The sequence below is a fragment of the Eutrigla gurnardus genome (genome assembly GCF_963514095.1).
Source record: "Eutrigla gurnardus genome assembly, chromosome: 11".
In the NCBI taxonomy this organism is placed as follows: domain Eukaryota; kingdom Metazoa; phylum Chordata; class Actinopteri; order Perciformes; family Triglidae; genus Eutrigla; species Eutrigla gurnardus.
Window position 1 is genome coordinate 18,184,593 of NC_139925.1, and position 22,682 is coordinate 18,207,274.

Consider the following 22,682-nt stretch of genomic DNA (forward strand, 5'->3'; position numbering starts at 1 on the left):
CAGGTTGACCCTTTCAAATAGCGCTCTACTGACCAAAAATAATGTCACCTTTTTACACACAGTAAAATATTTGAAGTGGGAATGGATCCAAACAGTACTCTCCCACAAAAGGATATGAAGACAAAGGATGAAAAAGGCTCACACATCACATAAACCGTTAAACCGGATCCCAAACCCGAGAATGATGGGAAATCTGGAGGGAGGCAGGAACCCAATTTGAACCCTTTATGGGCACACATAAACATGTGTGTCAGAGATTAAGACAGAAATGTAGGTAAACAGCACCAACACACACGCACACACACACACACACACACACGAACGTCTTTGTCCCAGCTGACTCAGAGCCTTTTGTTTCCCTCAGGTGGGGAGTCAGGAAAACATAGTTGAGGTAAAATGGGAGGAACCGGTGTCTCAGTCCGACCTGCTTCCTCTTGTTTCAGACTTTATCCAGTGACTGCTGCAGGCTAGAAACCTTCTCAAAGCCTCTGTAACAAGTGGGAACAACTACTGTGCCAAATATTTACATCATTAATCTCTTCTAAACTGCAAACATCATACTCTGAAAACTCCTGATTAAAATTAGATGTGTTACATAAGATTGGACCTCTAAATTGTTTCTGTAAAATATGTATCAACATGTGGGTCTAATTTGGTCATTATCTAATCAGTAATCATTCTAAGTTGTTAAAGTATGGGCATTATCAGTCTGTTATCAATTATTTAATTATAACTGGATCAAACTTCTGCTGCCACGTACACAGTCACTCAAAGCAGGAACATTATTAGTCTAATTGGTTCAGAGCACTGCCATATGTTGAATGTAAATATATACACATTTTTACATCATCAACAACATACACACGTCTCTCCTAATTAGTGGGTAAAGCTGCCCTTACAGCCATTTCAAAGAGGGGCATAATATCAAGCAATCCCCAGTCTGATGGGTGTTTTTTTTTTTTTTTTTTTAATTGGAGATGTTTTTTCATTGTTATTACTCAACATTATTCCATGACACGGTACCTACAATTATTAGGAAAACTATTTCAAGACCAGAACCCACTTTCACTTGCTTTTTATTTAATGAAATGCATAACGTTTGAATACTTTCCAGGTAAAGCCTGAGCTTCTGTGAGCTTGAAATAAACCCATGAAACACCTGCTGTGTTACTACTGAGAAATACCTAACAACTGATAGATAGAAACAGGGGGGGAAGCATCTCTGCATCCCAGTCATTTCTAACCTCTGCCTTTCTGTCCACTCATGTGTCTGGCTGTCCTTTGGGACCTCATCTCAGGACAATTGTCTAATACACTGATCCAAGGACAGTTTGTTTACATTCTGGTCCAATCCCAGGACACTGGGATGCTCTGACTCGGACTGGCCTCCTAATTCAACTCGAATCTCACTGTAAACAAACATTCACTTTCCCATGTTAGAATCAGAGACTTTTGTGTGAATTTTAACATGCAGTATGAGAGTTCAGACTTAGTCTGCAGCGTGTCTTGTTTCCTGATTGACATGAAAGTGTTGGCAGTCAGAATAGCCTATAAATAAATTAAGTAAATTACTACAACTATCTGTCCAATGCATTTCCAGGAAGAAGATATTCAGAACAAACATTATCACTTGTACAAAAAAAGAAAATGTAAAAATGTAGCCTAATGATGATAGATTGAAACTTGCTAAGTGTATTTGTGCTACCCAGAGGATGAAAACGTTTTATTTTGGATACTGAATATCCTGTTTTCTACAATTTTAGTTGGGTTGTTTCTCCATCTGGGGGAAACGGACGTTCACGAGAACAACGGCAGAACTTTTTGAATCAGTCAACAAAATGTTGAGAGTTGGGCGACACTGGAACCAGACTTCTTTCTGTCATACAGTAACAATGTATTTCTCACACCATAGTGTTGATAAACTCATTGTCCTATCTTTTTTTGTTTTTGTTTTTTCTGTGGGAATTTATTCAGAAATATAATAATTGGCCAAATCTAGTCTCTACTGCCCACAATTGCATTTTCAGCAATTGTTCTGATCTGAGAAGCACGAAGACAAAGAGCTTATGTAATGATTACTCAATCCTCCTCATTGTTTGACCCTTTAAGATCCCGGCGTTGGCTTGATCAGGAAAAGAGCCAAAAATAAGCCTTCTGATAGGAAGAGGTTGATTATAGGTCAGCGATTATATTCACTATTGATAAATAGGAAAACAAATTGGAAAATAGGACATTTAGAGAGGATAGGACATCCTTCACACATAGCATATTAACAAAAAGATATATACTAAAAACCCAATTACTGGTCAGGATATGCACAGATAATTTTTTGTTCCTGTCTCTCAAAAAAAAGTCATAGTATAGCATGAGGAAAAAAATCAGTAGCCTATTTTGAGAAAAGTCCTAGGATAGTATGCTATCGCATGAGTGACCTTGTCGAAACAAGGTCATACTATAGCATTTAAAAAAAAGCAATAAAAAAGTCGTAGTATAGCATGTTGAAGTAATAATAAAGTATGTTGAACAATGTCATAGTGTAGTATGTTGAAAAAAGTCATTAAAAAAGTTATATTAAAGTATATAAAAAAGTCCTAGGATAGTATGTCAAAAAAAGGGCATCAAACAAGTCATAGTATAGTATATCCAAATAAGTCATTAAAAAGTCATAGCCTAGTATAGTATATCAAAAAAGTAATAGTCCTGTATGTTGAAAAAAGTAATAGTATGGCAAGTCGAAAAAAGTAATTGTATAGTATGTTGAAAAACTCATAAAACAAGTCATAGTATAATATGTCTAAAAAAGTCTTGGTATAGTATGTTGAAAAATGTTACAGTGTAGTATGATGTCATAGGATAGAATGGGTGATGAAACAAGTAATATTATAGTATGTTGAAAAAGTAGTTGTATAGTTTGTTGAAAAAAAGTCATAGTATAGCATGTCAAAAAAAAGTAATCGTAAAGTATGTTGAAAAAGGTCATAAAAAATCACAGTATAGCATGTTTGAAAAAAGTTATAAAATAAATCATAGTATTACATGTCGAAAAAATTCATAATAAAGTATATAAATAAGTAATGGTAAGGTATGTAGAAAAAAAAGTCAAAAAAGGAATAGTACAGTTTGTCGAAGAAAGTGATAAAAATTCCGTACAGCATGTTTAAAAAAATAATGAAACAGTAACAGTATAATGTGTCAAAAAAAGTTGAGAAATAAGTCATACTATAGCATGTTGAAAAAGTCATAAAATAAGTCATAGTAGGCTATTGCATGTAAATAAAAAAAGTCATAGTATAGCCAAAAAGTCATAAATTAAATTAAATTAAGTCATTATATAGCATGTCAAAATAAGTCAAATTATTGCATGTCAAAATAAGTCATAGTATGGTATGTAGAAATCAGTCGTAATATAGCATGTTGAAAAAGTAATGAATTAAGTTATAATATAGCATGCCGAAAAAAGTAAAAAAAAAGATGTAATGGTATAGCATGTCAAAAAAGCCATAGTATAGTACGTCGGAAAAAGTCATAAAAAAGTAATAATATAGTATGTCTTAAATTAAGTAAAAGTATGCCAAAAAAGTAATAAAAAGGAATAGTAGGGGGAAAAATAAATGTATATATGCCATAAAAAGCCATGAAAAAGTAATACTAGAGTAAAACAAAATATTATACCATATCATCAAAATGTCACAATTCCTAAAAACATAATCAAACTGTAATAAGTCACAATATAGTTTATCATAATATGTCATTAAAAAGTAGAGCATGTCAGAGCATGTTTTTAAACATTATTAGTTATAGTATAGCCTATCATAATAATGTCATAAAATGTTTCATAAAACATTTTAAAATGCATGGCATATTGTTTCATTAAAAAATTGTGTCGTATGTAGAAAAAGTCATAGTGTAATGCCCTTAAAGAAAAAAGAAAGAAAGACAGTATAGTAACATAGTATGTCACCTAAAGTCTTAGTTTAATATTTCATAAAAACACCATAAAAGTAATAGTATAGAATGCAATAAAAAGTCAAAGTATAATATGTTTTAGAACAGGTGGACAAAAAAGGCCGGACAGCATGTAGAGCAGAAAACTGGTTTATTGGCACAAAAAGCAGGTGAGGGATGAACCTGGAACAAAGACCAGGTTACAACACAGAAAAACACGAGGGAGCAAAAAACCATAAGAGCTAGTTTTCTGAGTTGAGCCTGAAGTGTGACTCCCACTGAGGCTGAACACCAATCTGGCGATGGGTGGAAGGAGAGCAGGAAGTGATGAGATGAATGAGGAGCAGGTGTGTGGACTGAGAGAGATGATGAGATGATAACTGCCAGGTGAGGAACCCAGGTGACCAGCGAAGGGTCCACACCAGCTGACACAGACAAACTAAACAAAGGACTCTGGGAACCCCATGGAGGGAGAAACACAGGGGATAGTGCCACAACGGTAACAAGTATGTCATAAAAATGTTACAGAAAAGTCATTGTCTGTCATAAAAAGTTCATAGAAAATGTCACAGTATAGTATTTCACTTAAAAATAATATTTTACGAAGTCGTTATAGTCTAGTATGGAAAAAAAAGTTTAGAATATAATATGTCATAATTAAAATAATCAAATATAGTATGCAAAAAAAAAGCCATACTAGCAGGTTATAAAAAATGTTTAAGGATGTCATAAAAAGATTTAAAAAAATAAAGCAATTCATAGTTATATTGTGTTATAAGTTATTAAACTATGATAAAACTCATCGTAAAATATGTCACATAAAGTCATATTGAATGTCATAAACATTCACAATATAGCATGTCATAATGCCATTAAAAAGTTCCTAGCATAGTATGTAATTAAAAAATAATTGTATAGTATTTAATCAAAATCTATTGAAAGTCAAAGTATAGTAAATCAGAAAAAAACATTTAAAAAATCTTAGTATACTATATAATTAATAATTGTGCTGTACATCATAAAAAGTCATAGTATAATGTAAGAAAAAGTAAGTATAATAATGTCATAAGAAGCTTTCCTCTCAGGAACCAGGTATGTATTATGTATGAAAATTATTATTATTGATTTAAGTGATAGTATATTCTGTATTTAAATAGTCATAAAAAATCATAACATATATAGCACAGCTATTCAGAAATCCACCTCCAAGCATTATGAATAAACGTGTATATATATATATATATATATATATATATATATATATATATACATATATACATTTGAGGATAACCTTATTTTGTTTTTACAGCAGCTGAATACAGAAAAAGCTGATCAATGTATTTTCATTGATTTAAATGAACACATTTTCATGTTTGCACACAGCAATTTGAGATTATAAGATTATAATTCCATATTTTCCTCTACGATAACTAATAACGATAGCTGTTGTTTTACCAGCTGTGACACACTGAAGTTCATCCCCCTTTTCCAGATGAATGTACATCACCATCTAGTGATCAAAACTATGTACTACAGTATGCTTATCAGCTATGTGTGACTATTTAGTCACACATAGCATAGCATTTAAGTTCAGCCACAGGTTCAGAGTTTATCGTGCTCGTATAAAATATCAAGGGTGGAAGAAGGTGAAGGTTCAGTATGTCAAAAACAGTCTGCCATAAAAAAGATGTTATCAAAGTCATAGTATGTCATAAAAAAGTGATTAAAAGTAATAGTAGCCGATCATGAATGAAACCACAATAGTCATAGTATAGTATGAACAACACATAAAAATGTGAAATATGAAACAAAATATGAAATAATACAGTGTGCCATAAAAAAGTAATAGAATATAAATAATTGTATTAAAAAGCAAAATAGTATATTATGTCATAATAGAAAAACATCTTAGTTTTGTGTGTCATAACAATGTAATTGTATTTATGTCATAACATATCTTATTGTAGATCATAAATAAATCAATGTGTGTCATATTGATAGGTCTATAAAAGTCTGTCATATCCTCATGTGTGGAGCGTGAATCACCCCTGCTTACTTCAGCACTCCCTTTGACCTCTGCACCTTTCAACTTTTGCCGTACTATTTAATATTTACAAATTAATTTCAAATTGAGCCATGTATTTCTTTTATTTATTGATTAGCCTACATAGTTGTCAAAATGTTTTACCTTGTTTTTGTTGTCCTTGCATTGTTTGTCGATCTATTCTCTGCGTATGTGGCCTACACAAGTCAGACGTATCTCCTAATGCCTTTCTTGTGACAGCATGACAATGCATGACAACCTCCGGACAGGATTTGAAGGCTGGGTGGGGAAGCGAACATAAGTAACATCTACATGCAGACAAAGACGAGCACTGTCTGTGACTTCTGGAACCAAATTTGAAAAAAAACATTTACCTCATGACTTAAAATGCTCAACCCACCACTCTTACAGGAAAGGTTGCTCCACAGAATTCACTTAACTGGAAAAAATGATGTTAAAAATGTGAGTCTTGTTAAAAGACCAGCTCGCTGCAATCACTTGAACTGCACATGGATTGACAAATACATGCATACATGAATGCAATATATATATACAATGGAAGACATCATTTATATAAACATGACAGTCAAGTTGTCTTGAGTGATGCTGTAGCAGAGGGGACACATATCTCAGAGATCTGTATCTGGGATCAGTGGTCATGACCTATAGGGAGCGTTCTCAGAAAGAAATCACTGTCATGGTCCTGGTCTGCCACATCCACGAGAAACTGGACCAGAACAAACAGTAGTTTTCTCCTTCTGCCAAGAAAACAATCCTCATGACCTGGAAGTCGCCACACATACTTACTTAGAGATTACATCTCTAAGGAAAATGTTCCCCATCTTCATATTTGCATGTCTTTCTTTTTGAATGTGTTTCATTTTTCTACTATTTATGCTATTAGATTTTTTTTTCTTAAACACTTGTAAACACCCATCATCAACCAATGTAGTTATTCATTTTGTTATTAATGTTTTTTGGTGTATTTGTCATGAACTCTTCTATCTTTTGGATACTTTTTATATAGTCACCTCCTCACTCACTCACCACCTTTTTTCTTAATATTGTCTGTTGTATTAACATGTTCCATTTTGTCACTATTATTATTATTATTATTATTATTATTATTATTACTTCATCATTATTGACAATATTAACATGATTATAAATTATAAACAAACTGATGGTTATCTCTAAAAGGGCATGGACACATTTCAATACCACAACTACATACATCCTTTTCATGGGTTCAAGCCCACGAGATAACATCTGTTGCTGTATGAATAATATTGACTTGATTTGACAGAGGGTCACATACCTCCAATAGAGATCACCCAAAACTTGACCAATCAGTCAAAATAAAAAAATTTAAAAACCATAAATTCCAAGTGAAAATAACAAACACTAATCATTAATATACAAATTAATATTAAAAACATGGTTGCATCCCAGCTCTAATATTTCTTTCTTGTTATTATTATTATTGTTCTTATTTTCTCATTCATGTTTTTACCCTATCAGACTTTGGTTTTGGCTGACATTGTGGCTGTGTTTTTGTCTGTGTAATGATCCATATTTTGGATAGACAAAGCAGACCTTGTTGCTCATTATGCATGGCTGGAGAAATAACATGAGGAGGTGAATCTTGTGACCTGGTGGCTGTCTTGTGCCGCACGGGTGATAATTGTATGTGGTGTTTGTCCTGCTACTATAAAAGGAAGGATTCCTTATTCTTCTTTCTAGGAGACATTTCCCTCTGACTTCTACATGAAGGTATAGTCTCCAATATATTGTATCTAATATATTTTTCATTTTCAAACTGTATTTTGTGTGTTTATTTATTTTTTTCCATGTGTTTTGTGTTTGAAGATAATTTCTCACAGTTATATTTAATTTAAAATGAAACTGTGTATTAAAGGTTTTGTCAAACCTGGCAGAGGACAGGCACACTGTGGAATTGACACAAGACTCATTGAGACTGTAAACTGTCTCAATGAATAGTGCTCAACACTTGAAATAGCTTAACCCTCAGGCATCACTTTAATTTACTACCCTTGCCTTTAGGGACAAAAATGCCCACTTCACAAAAACTGCTATAAACAGATTCATATTTTTTTCTGCATTTTATTTTGCCTAAATCTCCTAAACAACTTCTGCCCTGCTCAAAACTACCAAAACTTTAATCATTTTGAGGATTTTAACCCTTTAATTGCCAGTTAGATTACTTGATGTCACTGTTGTTTTTTATGAAAAAGAACACAAAAAATTTGTTATTTTCCATAAAACTAATTTTTGGTGACTAGGGCATTTATTTCAGTCTTGGATAGGTCAAAGATTAAAGATTATTAAAAATATTAATCTGTACTATTTTTATAGCAGTTTTTCTAAGTGGACATGTTTGTCCCTAAAAGCAGAAGAGGGTATTGCATTTTAAATCCGACTCTACACAAAAACTAATAATGCATCAAAGTCAATATTTTGGATAATCTTTGACCTATCCATGACATGTTTGGTAGTTTTGAGCAGGGCGGAAGTTGTTTAAGAGATTTACGCAAAAAAAAGGTAGAAACTTTGTTTTCCTTATACAGTGGATATATTTTATTTCCCTTAGTTTTGTAATTTGTGACATTATTCCCTCAGAATTTATTTGTACAGAATGTCAGGGGTTTTATGAGCTAGATGACATTGGGAACATTTATGGTGAAACAGTGCTGAAAGAAAAAAAACACCAGGACACTCTTTCCCCCTAAACAGCTCCTGTTTTGCCTGTTGATCAGTAAGAAATGTGTTCAATGTGTAATCTATTTAACGGAATATTTCCCAACTTTACAATGTCCAAAGGTTAATGATCGCATTGGCTCGGTCGCAGAGGCTGCAGTGCCTAAATTCCCTCCTGTTCACCAAAAGAAAATCACAAGGTGGATATAGTTGGTCTGCAGAGAAGAGTTTATGTCCGTGCAGCAGTAGTGCAGAAATAATAGTTGTTTCTATGCACGTAAGTCATTTCACTTTTTCATTGTAATATGTGGTGCAAACTGTTTATTTGCATTAGGTTTTACTTCTGATAATTAAATAATCAAAATGTATTCTTTCAGAAGCCACAAACATGGGGGAGAAGAGTTTTGAGACGATCCTGGATCAAATCAATGGTTTTGGGCCTTTCCAAATTGCGATCATCATCCTGCTGTGCGCCCCTCGAATAGTTCTGCCCTGTCACTTCTTATTGAATAACTTCATCGCAGCATTGCCTCCTCACCACTGTGACATCAGCAGCCTGGGAAATGGAGGACTCTTCAGAAATCTAACTCAGGAGCAGAGACTGACTGTCAGCCTTCCTGTGCGAGAAGACGGGGGTCTGACATCCTGCGAGATGTTTGCAGCGCCCCAGTTTCAGCTCTTAGCCAACAGGTCCAACAGCACTGACCTGCCAATCGTTCAGTGTCAGAGTGGATGGGTTTATGACAACTCCACCTTCACTTCCACCCTGGCAACAGAGGTACAACCACTGACTTTATTATCTGTATCAAACACTGTGCAGGCACACATTTCAGTGAGCAATAAAAACTTACCTTACCTTTTTACAAACAATGCAAACTAATAAATTCAATCATGGCCTTATTTTATGAAAAGAAAAAAAAAACAATTCATTGTCAAGTATATTCCTTTTTAATACAAATATATTGCCAATAACCAGTTAAGTGATGACAGTACATCAACAACATTGCTTACCATTTCTGCAACTTGAGTCACATGATCTTTTTGTTTCTCTCACTCTTTCAACACTATTCTGTCTCTCCTACAAAATCACCTTTGTGGTTCAATACATTTTTTTGAAGCACCTTTGTGCTTTGGCCTTGAAACAGTTTGTTTCAAGGCCACCCTATTCAAGAAAAGAGGCTCCTTCATATGCAACCTAATGACCTCTGTGATCTGCTTTTCTAGTGGGACCTTGTCTGTGACAGAAAAAGCCTGTCACAAACCACAGGCACAATCTTCTTTTTCGGAGTGATGGTGGGGTCCGTAGCTTTCGGATTCTTCTGTGATAAGTATGGGAATACATTTTCATGACAAAGTGAAAAAAAATCAGCATCATGGTGGATTCAATGTTGAATTTTAAATGGTTCAAATGCCAAAGAAAATAGTTGTTTATGCTTATGCATACAATGATTAAGGAAGAAATTGTCACTTGGCACGTAATAGTTTGCCTTTGGGGCTCATTAGGTTTGAGTAACACAGTCCCTGTCGAATCAGTGCTGATGGTTAATGTAGTGTAGTGAAGAAATAAACTCCTTTGTGCGTGCTACTTGACTGAGAAAGCTGACCTCTTCTGCTGTGCCTACATGTACCAGGATGCATTGCATGCTAGCAGCATGTATGCCTCAAAAGCAAAATGCCAATGAAGACAATATTCTTACACCAAAAAACAAAAATACAACCGCACACCTTCTGTTCCCCCAGAGACACCGAGCTCATCGGCAAGAACTGCAGCCTTTTTCTCACACTTTATCTCAGATAGATAGAGATAACGAGATAGAGATAAGAGAAGAACTATATCACAAATCTCCATGTTCACATTTCCATCTTGAATCTACTTCCCATTCTAATTTCTAATTAATGATTTATTTTTAATTTATTTTATTTTATTATTATTAAATTTTAAACTTTATTTTATTATTGACTGTTTTTAATGAGGATTTTTCTATGCATTTTAATTTTGCCTTTATTTTCGTTTAATCCTTCCATTTTTTTTCACTGTGAAGTACTTTTAGACTGCCTTGTGTATGAAATGTGCTATACAAATAAAGTTGCCTTGCCTTGCCTTTCAGGTACGGGAGAAAAATCTCTCTTCTGGCCTCCTACATCATTGCCATCGTGTTTGGCGTCGTCAGCGCGTTTGCAAACTCCTACATTCTGTTTGCAGTGCTGAGATTTCTAACTGGCTTCGGACTTGCGGGAATCAGCTCCACCTCCATGGTTCTCAGTAAGCTAACGAGTCAGCCTCTTAAGCTTGAAAGACGATGATGCATCATGTTTTGTGTTCACTTGTTGCCCCCAAATGGCCAACATCAGCCGTTGCATGCTGAACAGTAAAACCTAAAATAAAAGAGAACTGATGTAAGTATTGTCTATTTTTAATTCATTTTGTAATTGTCTACACCTCTCAGGCATTGAGTGGGTCGACACAGGTCATAGGTCATTCATCAGTGTGATCGGCAGCCTATCCTGGTCTGCAGGTAACATGCTGCTGGCTGGCTTTGCCTTCCTGGTAAATGACTGGAGGACACTGATCATGACTGTCACAGCTCCACTGGCCTTTGCAGTTTTGACCTGGTGGTATGTAAAACACATACGTATGTTAGAGTTTTCTACAAAATGAACAATAAAAATGAACATTCAACCATGTTAAGCTGACTGAGGTTACACATCTCTAAATAAATTCAATCTGAACTAATTTGCCAGCGGCAGTTTAACTCACCATCATCTCTCCAAAATTAGTGGGCCTCCAACGTGATTTTGTCCACTGATTATTAATATTTTTCAATATAATTGCAGGTGGATGCCTGAATCCGCCCGCTGGCTTTTAGCACATGGGAAAGTGGAACGTGCCCAGATTTACATTGACAAATGTGCCAAGTTCAACAACAGGCCAAACGTGTCATCCAAACTAAAACTGGAAGTAAGTTTGTGGTTAATATTAAATTACTTTAAAGCTAATATCTGCATATTTAATATATAGTCACAAAACTGGTGCAGTGTATGTATTGCTTTTCCCATGTATCCCGTTGGATCCTACTTAGTGGAGGTTATATAGATGTAATTAATGTCTACTCATACATATCTTAAAGGATAGGTTTACATTTTTTTTTAAAGTAATACCCACATGCCCATGTGTGTGTATATTTGGTTGCTGTGGCGATTTCTCCTGTCCACAGTAAAGAGATCCTAAAGTGACTGTAATGAAACTGAAGGGGGAGCAAAACACATTCTAAAGTTCAGCTGAAGTCCATCATGTCTTACACTGTCACTTAATGGTCAGTATGGACTGGAGGTGCAACCAATGCCATTGCTCATATGGGCATGTAAGAATTGCTTGACCAGGACATGTGAGCCTGCCTTTTAACCATCACTTCTCTGCCTCTGTACAGACACTCTCCGACATAGAAATCCAGGAAAAGCAGGCCAAAAACTACACGTACCTTGACCTAATAAAGACCCCCAAGATGAGACGATTAACACTTTTGACTGGGATTGTGTGGTGGGTATTGCCTCGACATATATTTGCAAACAAAAAGAAAAGAAAAAATTCCATTTGAATGAGTATTCCTAAAAACATTTGTATTTTCCTCTTGAATCTCCTTCGATAGAATACAGTTGATGTATTGGAGAAGGCAACTTTAGCAGAAACACCAATAAGCAAAGATTTGTTGTCTGTACTGACTGCAGGTATGGAGTTGCCTTGACGTATTATGGAATCAGCTTGAACATCAGCGGGTTTGGATTGAACATGTACCTCACACACTTCATCTACGCTGCCATTGAAGTCCCCGCCAAGCTGCTGATCTATTGCTTTCTCAACATCATTGGACGGAGGAAGTGCCAAGCAGGCACACTGCTGCTCACAGGAATCTGCATCGTCATAAACATGTTTTTACCACAAGGTTGTTATCTTCTTCTACATTTAACAGAAATAACTTCAGTCTGTCTTTTTTTGGTTTGAGTTAATTGGATGCGTTATGCCTTCATTTCCTACTGTACTTGTGTGTAGATCTGTGGCATGTGCGTGCTGGTGTTGCCGTGCTTGGAAAAGGCCTATCAGAAGCTTCCTTCACGACTGCCTTCCTCTACACAACCGAGCTTTACCCCACAGTCGTCAGGTCAGTTACTATCAGCTGCATTAAGCTGCTGCATTGAAAAGGCTTTATTGTGCGTATCATTTTCATGATAAATAATAGTAGTTTATCCTTGCCCTACTGGACTTTTAAACTGGTAAAATATTATTTGAATGTCAAATCAATAGGAAAAATGGCCCCAAACTGTGTAAACGTGTTGTTAAAGGCGTGAGTTCCCTTTAAGATAACACTTCCGTTGAAATTTAAAGTTTAGGTTAAACTCAGATGGTAAAGAATATTTTGCATTTAGATTGTGATTTCATTGGTAGAAATATTTTGTTATGTTGTGTGCACCCTGTGATGGACTGGCGACCTGTCCAGGGTGTACCCCGCCTTCGCCCAATGACAGCTGGGATCGGCTCCAGCCCCCCCGCGACCCTGAATACAGGATAAGCGGTAGACAATGGATGGATGGATGTTGTGTGCAACAATTATTTCAGTTTTGAAGTGATTGGGGTGCAGTTTGGAGGTTTACCTTTAGGAATCGATAAACTCACTAATCAGTCCTGAGCCTCCCTTGGAGGACTTTTTAATGAAGTCAGTGCTTACAATTTATCTTCTATCTCACCAGACAAAATGGTTTGGGCTACACCAACTTCCTAAGTCGCCTGGGAGTGTCAATGGCTCCACTCATCCTGATGATGGAGGACATGTGGACTCTTCTGCCTCAGATCATCATCTGCTCTGTGGCCATCATTTCTGGCCTGGTGGCTCTGCTGCTTCCAGACACCCTGGACGTGAGGCTGCCAGAGACTATTGAGGACATTGAAAAGCCAAGGTTAGGAAATGAATACACGAAAGCAACAGTGTTTGATTTGAAAATGTTTGAGCAGCATCTAGTGGTCATATTGAGAATCACAGCAACTATTTGCTTCTGATTTTCAAGCTGAAAAACACAAAACACAGAGCCACAGTCAATTTACCATTACCATTGGATTAGGTATAATAATTATAATCATAATAATTATTTAAATTGAATCTAATATTATTTACAATTTCAAACAACATTTCTGTAAATTTAGTATCACTAAAAAGCTGATGGACACAATAATGAACACATTCATGTGTGTGTGTGTGTGTGTGTGTGTGTGTGTGTGTGTGTGTGTGTGTGTGTGTGTGTGTTAAATAAAAAGAAATGTGTGACATCTGTACATTCTGGGCAGATTATATCGCATTTCATTTGAATTTGGAAAGAGGCCTGGGATGTAACTCAGCTCAGCCAAGAGTGTTAAGACAAACATTCAAATCATTGCTCTGTTGTTTTTGTTTCGTTTCAGAGGAAGCAGCGTCTCCTCTAACTCTGAGGAATCTTCAGGTGTTTTCCTGGAATCAAAGAGCACGACAGACAGTTGGCAGTGAAGGGACGCTCACAACAACTTTGTTTATCTCTTCTTACATATCACACAGAACTCTCATGTACTTCTTGCCTCTGTGCAAATGTGAACACAGGAGGTGAGCTCACTGTCATCATGTATGGAATGTTTTGTCATCTCTGCTATTTGTAAGATCACAGAAGAAAACATCACAATGCAAAATATTGAAGATAATGTATTCGTCAGGTACTGTAGAAGAAAATATTTGCATCTCTGCGTCTGCCTTTATAGCTCCCTGCTAAGAGAAAATATGTCACATTGATTAACAGATATCTGTGAGTGAAACCTTTTGTTGTATTGTAAGGAGAGGTCAGCTGTCAGGAGTCACACTTCACTGTCATGCCAACCAAACGTCCCGGAATCTCAGCCGCTTTCCCCTTGGGCTCTTTTGTCATTGCAGCAAAGTAGCCCCTCTCACGCAGCCTGTTCAAGGCGGGAATGTTGCCTCATTATTGCGCTTTGTCGTTATGTATTAAAAAAAGGCGTGGACATAGGATTGTGGGACTAGGTTCTGCTGTTCTGCCAGGTAGTAACATAGCCAAATCAACATCTGTTTGATGTTGGGACAGCTGGTGTTTATGGCGGGACTACAGGCTGACACTGTCATTCTACACGTCATGTCCTCAACCCTTTTCACTTCTGGAAGGCCTGTGTTACCAAATTCTGTGACCCGTGTGCGAAATACCCTGTGGCAATCGAGGCGGGGGCTAGTGACTGTTCTAGTGTGACACACTCAATATGAATTATATAAGATTCCATGGATGCAAGCCAAGGCAATCAGCTAGGCTGTAGGCCTGCTGGCCGGCAGGCCCGAGGCGAATGTCACAGACAACAAGGCCACTCATATGACTGAACAACCACACAATAACTGTGCCCAGCAACAGAATCCATAAGGAACGCTGACCTCATCTAACCGGATCAAAACACACTGTAACTAACTTTTCATCAAGATTCAGTCACAGCCTAGAAGAGACAGTGTAACCACGATGCTGGAGCAAACATATGTTTTAAGATATGTTTAATACAGTACAAGTGAGAACTTAAAAAAAAAAAAGATTTTCCAGAGATCCTTGAATACAAAATGTTGCTGTTGAGGCATTCAGCAGGTCTCAAATGTCAATCAAGGGGTCTCGGACCCCCTGAGACCGCCTGTCAACCCTAACCCATCATATTCTGTAACCTCATTAAGAAGTTAAGCTGTTATAACACTTATTATGTTTTTATCATACTTTATCATATAGGCCTATTGTATTTCTTTTTTTTAAAGATTATTTTTTATGGCTGGAGTGCCATGCAAGCCTTTTTATTTTTATTATGCAATGCAGAGAGAGACAGTGTGGAAAGGGGAGATAGAGGGGGAAGACGTGCGCGAAAGAGATTGCCGGGCCGTGAGTCGAACCACTGATCTCTGCCTTATCCACTGCGCCACCGACCGCCCCAAGCCTATTGTATTTCAAATGGTGTTGCCAAAATGTATTTTGTAAAAGTTCATATAATAATCATCATGGTCATGATCATGATAATAACACATTTTATAATAGTTTTTATGAAAAATGCGTCATACAAAAAAAACAGCACAAAGTTAGTTCCGATGGATCCAAATGCCCCATTTAAAAAAAGAGGGAAAAGAATGCATATGATGGAGAATAAAATCTGTAAGATCAGTCACCATGTTTGCAGCTTTCACACACATCAATAAACACTGCCTCACCATCAAGGATCTGTTTTTCGTACAAATAATAATAATGATTTCATTTGGGTTTAAACTTCTCAACTGAAATCCAAAACAGAATAACTTCTCATGAAAGTCACAAAAGATGGGACTGAAGGTGAAGCTTTCTATGATTCTCTTCAACTCTATAAACTGTAATAAACACAACAGAACCATTTTTTCCAGATATATCTTTATATATGTATAGATATCTTTATAGTCTCTTATCCAAACACAATACAAATATATCATCTTTATGGTCTTTGGGGGCTCTGTTTTTATACGTTGAATACAAATTAAGCCTCAATCTAAGAATGGTCCTCTGTAGAACTTCTCATTACAGGCAAACCTCAGATATCAGCCTAACAAGTTCAGTAAAAAAAAAAAATGAAACCATTCCTAATCTGGTGTGCTGGCCACTGAAGCACTGCCATGATAAAGAAAAGTTACAAAAGCACATTTCCCTTCATGGATATCTGACTATTACAGGGTGTTCCTGAGATATACAAAATAATGAAAATCATGTTTACTTTCATTGTATTATCATATGAAATACTATTTCATGTTTAACAATGTTTATCAATTTAATAGTTTATCAGAGGTTGTTACAAACCGTCGCAATGGCCACATGTTTTGTGTGAGTGTAATAGTGTTATCAGATATTATGTAAACATTAGTTCTGGCAGGCAACTAGTTCAGGCAGAGCGTTGGTTCATTTATGCTTCACAATCATTTAGCAGCTGCTTGGCAACCAGCTGACCCGTGACATCCAGTCATATTCATGAAGGTGTAACCTGACACTTCTCAGACACTGTTGGTGTGCTCATGCCATGGATGTATATTAAGAACTGGATCTGTTACTCAGCCTCCCTTACATTTTTTTTCTTCCAAAGTCACTCATGATATTGCTGTGAAAAATCCCCTCGCAGCCCAGAAAATTTTTGCCCCAAAGATCACATTCGTAAAAGAGACGTCCATGAAACTGTTGACAGGATACTGCAAACAAGGTCGAGTATGACTATTCCTATAATGGATTTTTGATCCATGGACATTTTAAATATATTTTTTTAAACTTCCCTCTTGCCGAAAAATGTATTTAAAAATCTCTGATGTCATCACAATGTGAAGTCTACAAGCTGAGTGGGAAATGATGGTTGTACAAGCAGCTAAAACATTACTGCGCATATCCAGAGGGGCAGCGTATTCTGGTAGTATTCCGTGTATTCGGCTTTCAAACTTTTCTCACTGGACGGAACAGGGTCCATGTTGGGGGCCTGGATCCAGTTCTATTAAACATCAATGGTTCATGCCAATGGTACATTTGCTGCCGAAGATCTCCACCAATCCAACCAACTGTTTTCTTATGTGCTAAGCTTTTGTTATTGTTGATTTAATGATTTAATGTTCATGTATGTAAATTAATGTTTCCTGCTAAATCTAACATGGTTTTACATGGTCAGTTCCTAGAGTAAATGGCTTTTCACACTGCACTTAGCCCCAGGCTAACAGCTCAATGAGAGGTTTTCGCTTGGTGGTCCTGCTCCGGTTATCCCCTGAAAATAAACTCAACACAGGGCAGAAATCAAACCTGTCGGTTTGTTACACCGATCCGTCCGAGAAGCCGTCATTAGAAAGTGTTTGGAAAAATTCTCGCTAGTTCTCCTCCTCAGATGACGCTGATTGGTCCATGAGCTGGCTTGCCAGACACAAATGTATTAGTGGAAGCCTGACAAGATGTATTTTTGTGTGATATATCATCCTGCAATTCTCACGTGAGCTCTTGACATCGCAAAAGCTAAAAACTGAAGTAAACAATTTGCATCACGTTTTTGTTGGTCAGTCTGTAAGGAAGTAATCATGCATCAGTTGAGAATGTAAACATTAGTCACGTGTTTCAGCAGACACATACAAATAGCCCTGGGCTAAGAATATGCAGTTTGGAAAGCCTAAATGTCTCTGACTTAACAGTGGTTTTGGTATCTGCTCCAAAAATCCAACAGTGAGTTATCCCAAACTAGACCGGTGGATGTGTGGATGTTTTTGTATGTCCCTGTCAAAGCCGAGTCTCCAAGGTCTCGGCCACAGTAGCCACAGAGGCTCTTGTGTTTTCCCTCCAACTTCGGTTTTGACAGCAGGGCATCGCCTGCAGCACCTCTTTAAACCCTTTGGTCATGAATATGTAGAGGAAAGGGTCCACCAGAGGGCTGAGGTAAAGTAGCAGGTGAGACACCAGCCCCAGGTACGTAACAATCTTCTCAAAGGACAGAGCCTCCAGGAGGATGCTGAGGACAAAGGGGACGTAGAGGAGAGTGTAGTTGGCCCAGATGGCACCGATTCCCCACACCGCCCTTCTCCTCTCTGGGGTTGTAGGGTTTGATCGGGAGCAGATCAGGGCCCTCCAAGAGTCCACAGCAAAGAAGAGGAGGAAGGGGAAAGGAGCGAGCAGAGACACGGCAAACCAGAGGTTATACCGCAACACGGCGAGGGTCAGGATGGCAAACGGGGCGGCCCATGCCACCAAGGTACCTGCAGGAGAACTCCTGATGCGACTGCAGCAGCCAAGACACTGCGGGTAGGCCACCACGAGATGGCGCTCCTGAGCTATGAAAAGCATGAGGGTGACGTTGGTGACGATGCCAAAATAGAAGATGAAGTCCGTGGTGTCAGAGGAGAGTACGGGCCTATTAGTCTCCATGTCCTGGTCCACACGAGGACGGCTAAAGAAACTGATGATGTCCGAGACCAGGAGGAACATGACATGCATGGGTACTTTGTTCTCACCTAGATAGAGGACAGAGGAACAGACATTATCCATACAGAAACGTCCTTTGCACATTTCTTCATGCACCTGAGTGTGAACATAGTGTGGCTGAGGTAGTGCTGAGTGCTACTATTGCTAACATTACTGCTATTCATTGCTATTGATCCTAATACTATTACTGGTATTATCTATACTATAGGCCTATTAGTAGTACTGACAATGATACACTATTACGATTACTTGATACCATTACTGCTACGAATGATAATGCCGCTGATCCCCACCCTGCCTTTTTTGTTGTATTCTTACTGTGTCATGGTCTAAGCTCTTTATGATTGTTGAGATTGAAGGCGTTCAGGGCTAAATAAATATACATCTAGGAGCATGAAGCCAAGACTAACTGGAAGTGCAGTTTTGTTCTTGGGCGGTCCTGAGCTAGCCTAGCACAGACATAGCCAAGCCCTTGACATCCCACTTGTGTTTAGGAGGTGCTAGCATGGCTTTGAAAATCATTGAAGGATTGGTGTATACATCAGGAATGAACAAAGCTGGTACAAACCTTGGGACAGATTTTTTAGGGTGTAAATAGCCAGTCCAATGGCAGGCAGGCCAATGCCGAATGTCAACCAGTTGATCACTTGGGCTACCTGGACAGATGCATGTGTGGTGGTGTCGCCAGTGAGGTTGCCGGTGAGGTTGCTCGTGACGTTGATGAGGACAGGGACAGTTGTTCTCACTGTGTTGCTGTCATCCATAAGAGGCCACATGGTGGCTATTTATGTGTTCAGCTGTTCAGATTAGGATTGATATCCTCAGTGTCGCTCAGCTGATGATGCCGTAACCACCCTTTGTCTAGTTTCAGTCGAAACCCAAACCAAAATCAGTCCTTTCTGAGAAGAAATTAAACACTGAACAGTTCTCTGTGTCTTAATCATGAACCGTATAACAAAGATTTCAGTGTATTTTTGTTTTGAAGACATACAGCCGAGTCAAGTTAACACAGTAACTCAGTTATCAGTCACCCATGACTGCTGATGTGTAAAATCAGTCCAAACTAAGCATAAAGACTCAGATATTTTAATCTGGCACCAATAGACCTCTTTGTTTATCAAATCAGGAATCATGTTATTATTTTTAAAATATCATATCGACATCGGTAGTGTTTGCTGACTTACAAAGGAAATGTTTATGTTCCACTGTGTACATAGTGGGTCCAATTTAATCAAATACATAAAGGACCTATGCTAATCTGAGTAATTCAGACGTTCTTTTGGCAAGATCATGGAACTCAACGAGCATATGAAGAGGCAACAGGGAAGTGAGTGAATCTGCAGGGGCAGTTTGAGCTTTAATGTTTCACACTGTGCAATTATCAGGTTTTGCTCTAGAGGGCAGAGAAATATAAGACGCACAATCTGGACATATTCTCACCTTAAAGAGTTTGGAAAAAGCTTCTTATTTATACATGTGACACATACATTTAAAGTTATGTTTGTGTCCACTGATTGACATCAAATACTCACCCTTTTTGCTCTGGTTTGGTCTCTACCAATTGTTAAGAAAAATACCTGGCAGGTTAACACCTAAATGTTCCACTTTCTTCACCAGCTAGCCTCTAACGGTGTCTGCTGTAAATCTAACACAACACAACACTAACAGAAAAACTGATGCAATATATATATATATATATATATATATATATATATATATATATATATATATATATATATATATATATATATATATATATATATAATCTTCAAAAAAGATTACTGAAGCTTTAATATTCCTTTCAACACAAGTTTTTTTAGTTTCTAAAACACATAATCTTGAAATATTAACTAACCTGCAGTAAACGCTGTCAGCCCAATCCACGAATAACCCTCTGGCTGTAAATTCCAACTTGTTTTTAAAGACTTAACTGCTGAGATATTTGAGATTAGTGTTGAATCCTGTTCAAGTATCTCAATTCCCACTTGGAGAGTGAGAGAGAAGTTGTCTGTCTGAATATCAATGGACATGTAAGTCCTGGTCTGTTTGTGTTTGTGTCAGGTCTTCTGGGAAGCAGCAGCGCTGAGCCTCCTTATCTCTGCAGCGCTCAGCTGGCTGCTTTGAATGAAGCCTGGATGCGCTGAATATTCTTCATTGGTTCACATGGATCATCCTGTGTGTTCTAGATAGTGCAGGGGATGAATGTTTGCATGAAATTATATTAACAGGAAAAAGGCACCCCACCAATTTTACAACTGAAGATCAATTTAAAAGAGCAATTTGTGACTTTCAGAACATTAATATAACAACACACAACTATGCTATGTGAAGTTACAGTGGAGTAATGTCTACCTGAGCTGAGAATGAAGTTGCTCTCCCTCTCTGAGGCATGTTGAGAGCCGTTGAGAGGCAATCGAAATACTCCCAATTTCGTATTACGCACCTTTTAGGAGCACCACATAGCCTGTCCAACAGTTGTATGATCATATCATCTGGGTTATCTCACTTGGGCTTCTTTAAACAGAATCTTTAACAAAAAGGTTGTGTTACAAATTGGAAGTGTGGAGGTTTAAAGATGCGGGAGTGTCTCATGAAAGACTGCAGTGACTTATGGGATTTGGAGGATCTAGCTTTTTCTTTACCTTGATACATACTATTACATTAATTACTAACACTCCACCATCATCAATGTCTACAGTCCATAATGTGTTGAGATAAAGGCCTCTCTATCGCTCTATGACACACACACACACACACACACACACACACACACACACACACACACACACGCACGCACACACACAGTCGTGTTTTTATGGCTTTTGGGGACATTACATTGATTGACATTCACTGTACATTGATCCTTACTCTTACCTTAGCCTTACCCTAACCTTATGGGTATGTGTAATTGTCCCCATTGTGTGAGTGTGTTGTCAGATATATGTCCCTACATGACTGGTCACACACACACACACACACACAAATTATCCATTGTGTGTTTCTTATAACAAGTGATACAATAGCATGGTCCAGTTTATATGATATTGTGCCTTTCTGTCTCCACATGGCAACATACAACATACAGCATCGGTCGTCTTCTAAATAAGAAAGTAATCCCTGGTATCAGTGACAAAGCTTTTGAATGTTTAAAAGTTTTCCATGTTTAACCTTTTTACAAACTCGGTGTCTTAAGAAGCATCAAACCCCTAAAGGTACTCTGTAAAGTTGTTGATTAGTAGTGAACAACTTGTCTACAAGTGGCTCTCTGTTTCATTTGCATTGGGCACAGAAACGCACACGCACGAGTGCTGGTGACGTGATTCATATTCCGGCAGTTGGTTTCACGCTATTCTGGTGATCAACAGAATAAATCCATTAAACATGAATACGGTCTCACACCAGCATGATATTGCTGTGATGCTCTACAAAACCCTGCTGGAAAAGGAAAAAGCAGACACTAGGAGCATTAAGGTGTGGCAGGAGGGCGCTATTTCAGCATGGCTGGACTTCAAGGAGACTGTGTTAACAGACCTTTTTAATAACTCGCTGGCTGTTGTACCATCAAATCAGCCACCATCATCCCAGGCCGGAAATAGTCAACAACAACCTGTCTTACTGCCCTGTGGCACATACTTCAGTTGTCACGAGGTGCTCCAAGCGGCTTGTCTAAGGACAAAGCAATGCCTCCATTCCAGACTCATAGGACCCACATGAATATGCTGACACGGAGGGTGCCATTTAATTTGCCACCAATCTGGTTCTGCCATTTGAATACCAGGAAAACATACACATGGATGCTGTTTGTATACTTCAGCTCCACCTTTAACACAATCATGTCGCATGCAAGGCCACATTCAAGCACCATGGGCCCGGGGCCACCACTTTTTCAAGGTCCTCCTCCACTCCCCTATGTGCCATCATGACTCAACTATTGCCCCAATAGTCACAATGCCTACAATCACTAGCC

General features: G+C 37.8%; 2 protein-coding genes and 1 long non-coding RNA gene across 3 annotated transcripts; 1 reads left to right on the forward strand and 2 right to left on the reverse strand.

Moving 5' to 3' along the window:
* Nucleotides 1-5,977: 5,977 nt before the first annotated feature.
* On the forward strand, nucleotides 5,978-13,775 carry LOC311021036 (solute carrier family 22 member 7-like). Its single transcript, XM_084021343.1, has 10 exons — nucleotides 5,978-7,762; nucleotides 8,831-9,485; nucleotides 9,932-10,035; nucleotides 10,816-10,970; nucleotides 11,155-11,323; nucleotides 11,543-11,666; nucleotides 12,136-12,245; nucleotides 12,434-12,648; nucleotides 12,756-12,864; nucleotides 13,451-13,775. The coding sequence occupies exons 2-10, from the start codon at nucleotides 9,096-9,098 to the stop codon at nucleotides 13,755-13,757; spliced, it is 1,683 nt and encodes a 560-aa protein (XP_083877469.1). The 5' UTR covers nucleotides 5,978-7,762; nucleotides 8,831-9,095; the 3' UTR covers nucleotides 13,758-13,775.
* Nucleotides 9,850-10,956, reverse strand: LOC311021037. The gene is made up of 2 exons (XR_014597967.1): nucleotides 10,809-10,956; nucleotides 9,850-10,026 (listed from the first exon to the last, which is right to left on the reverse strand). It is a non-coding gene; the product is annotated as an uncharacterized lncRNA (long non-coding RNA).
* A 3,855-nt stretch (nucleotides 13,776-17,630) lies between the features above and the next one.
* Nucleotides 17,631-19,815, reverse strand: LOC311021035 (uncharacterized protein). Its single transcript, XM_084021342.1, has 2 exons — nucleotides 19,284-19,815; nucleotides 17,631-18,744 (listed from the first exon to the last, which is right to left on the reverse strand). Exons 1-2 carry the CDS (start codon nucleotides 19,489-19,491, stop codon nucleotides 18,017-18,019), a joined length of 936 nt encoding a protein of 311 aa, XP_083877468.1. The 5' UTR covers nucleotides 19,492-19,815; the 3' UTR covers nucleotides 17,631-18,016.
* Nucleotides 19,816-22,682: the final 2,867 nt, after the last annotated feature.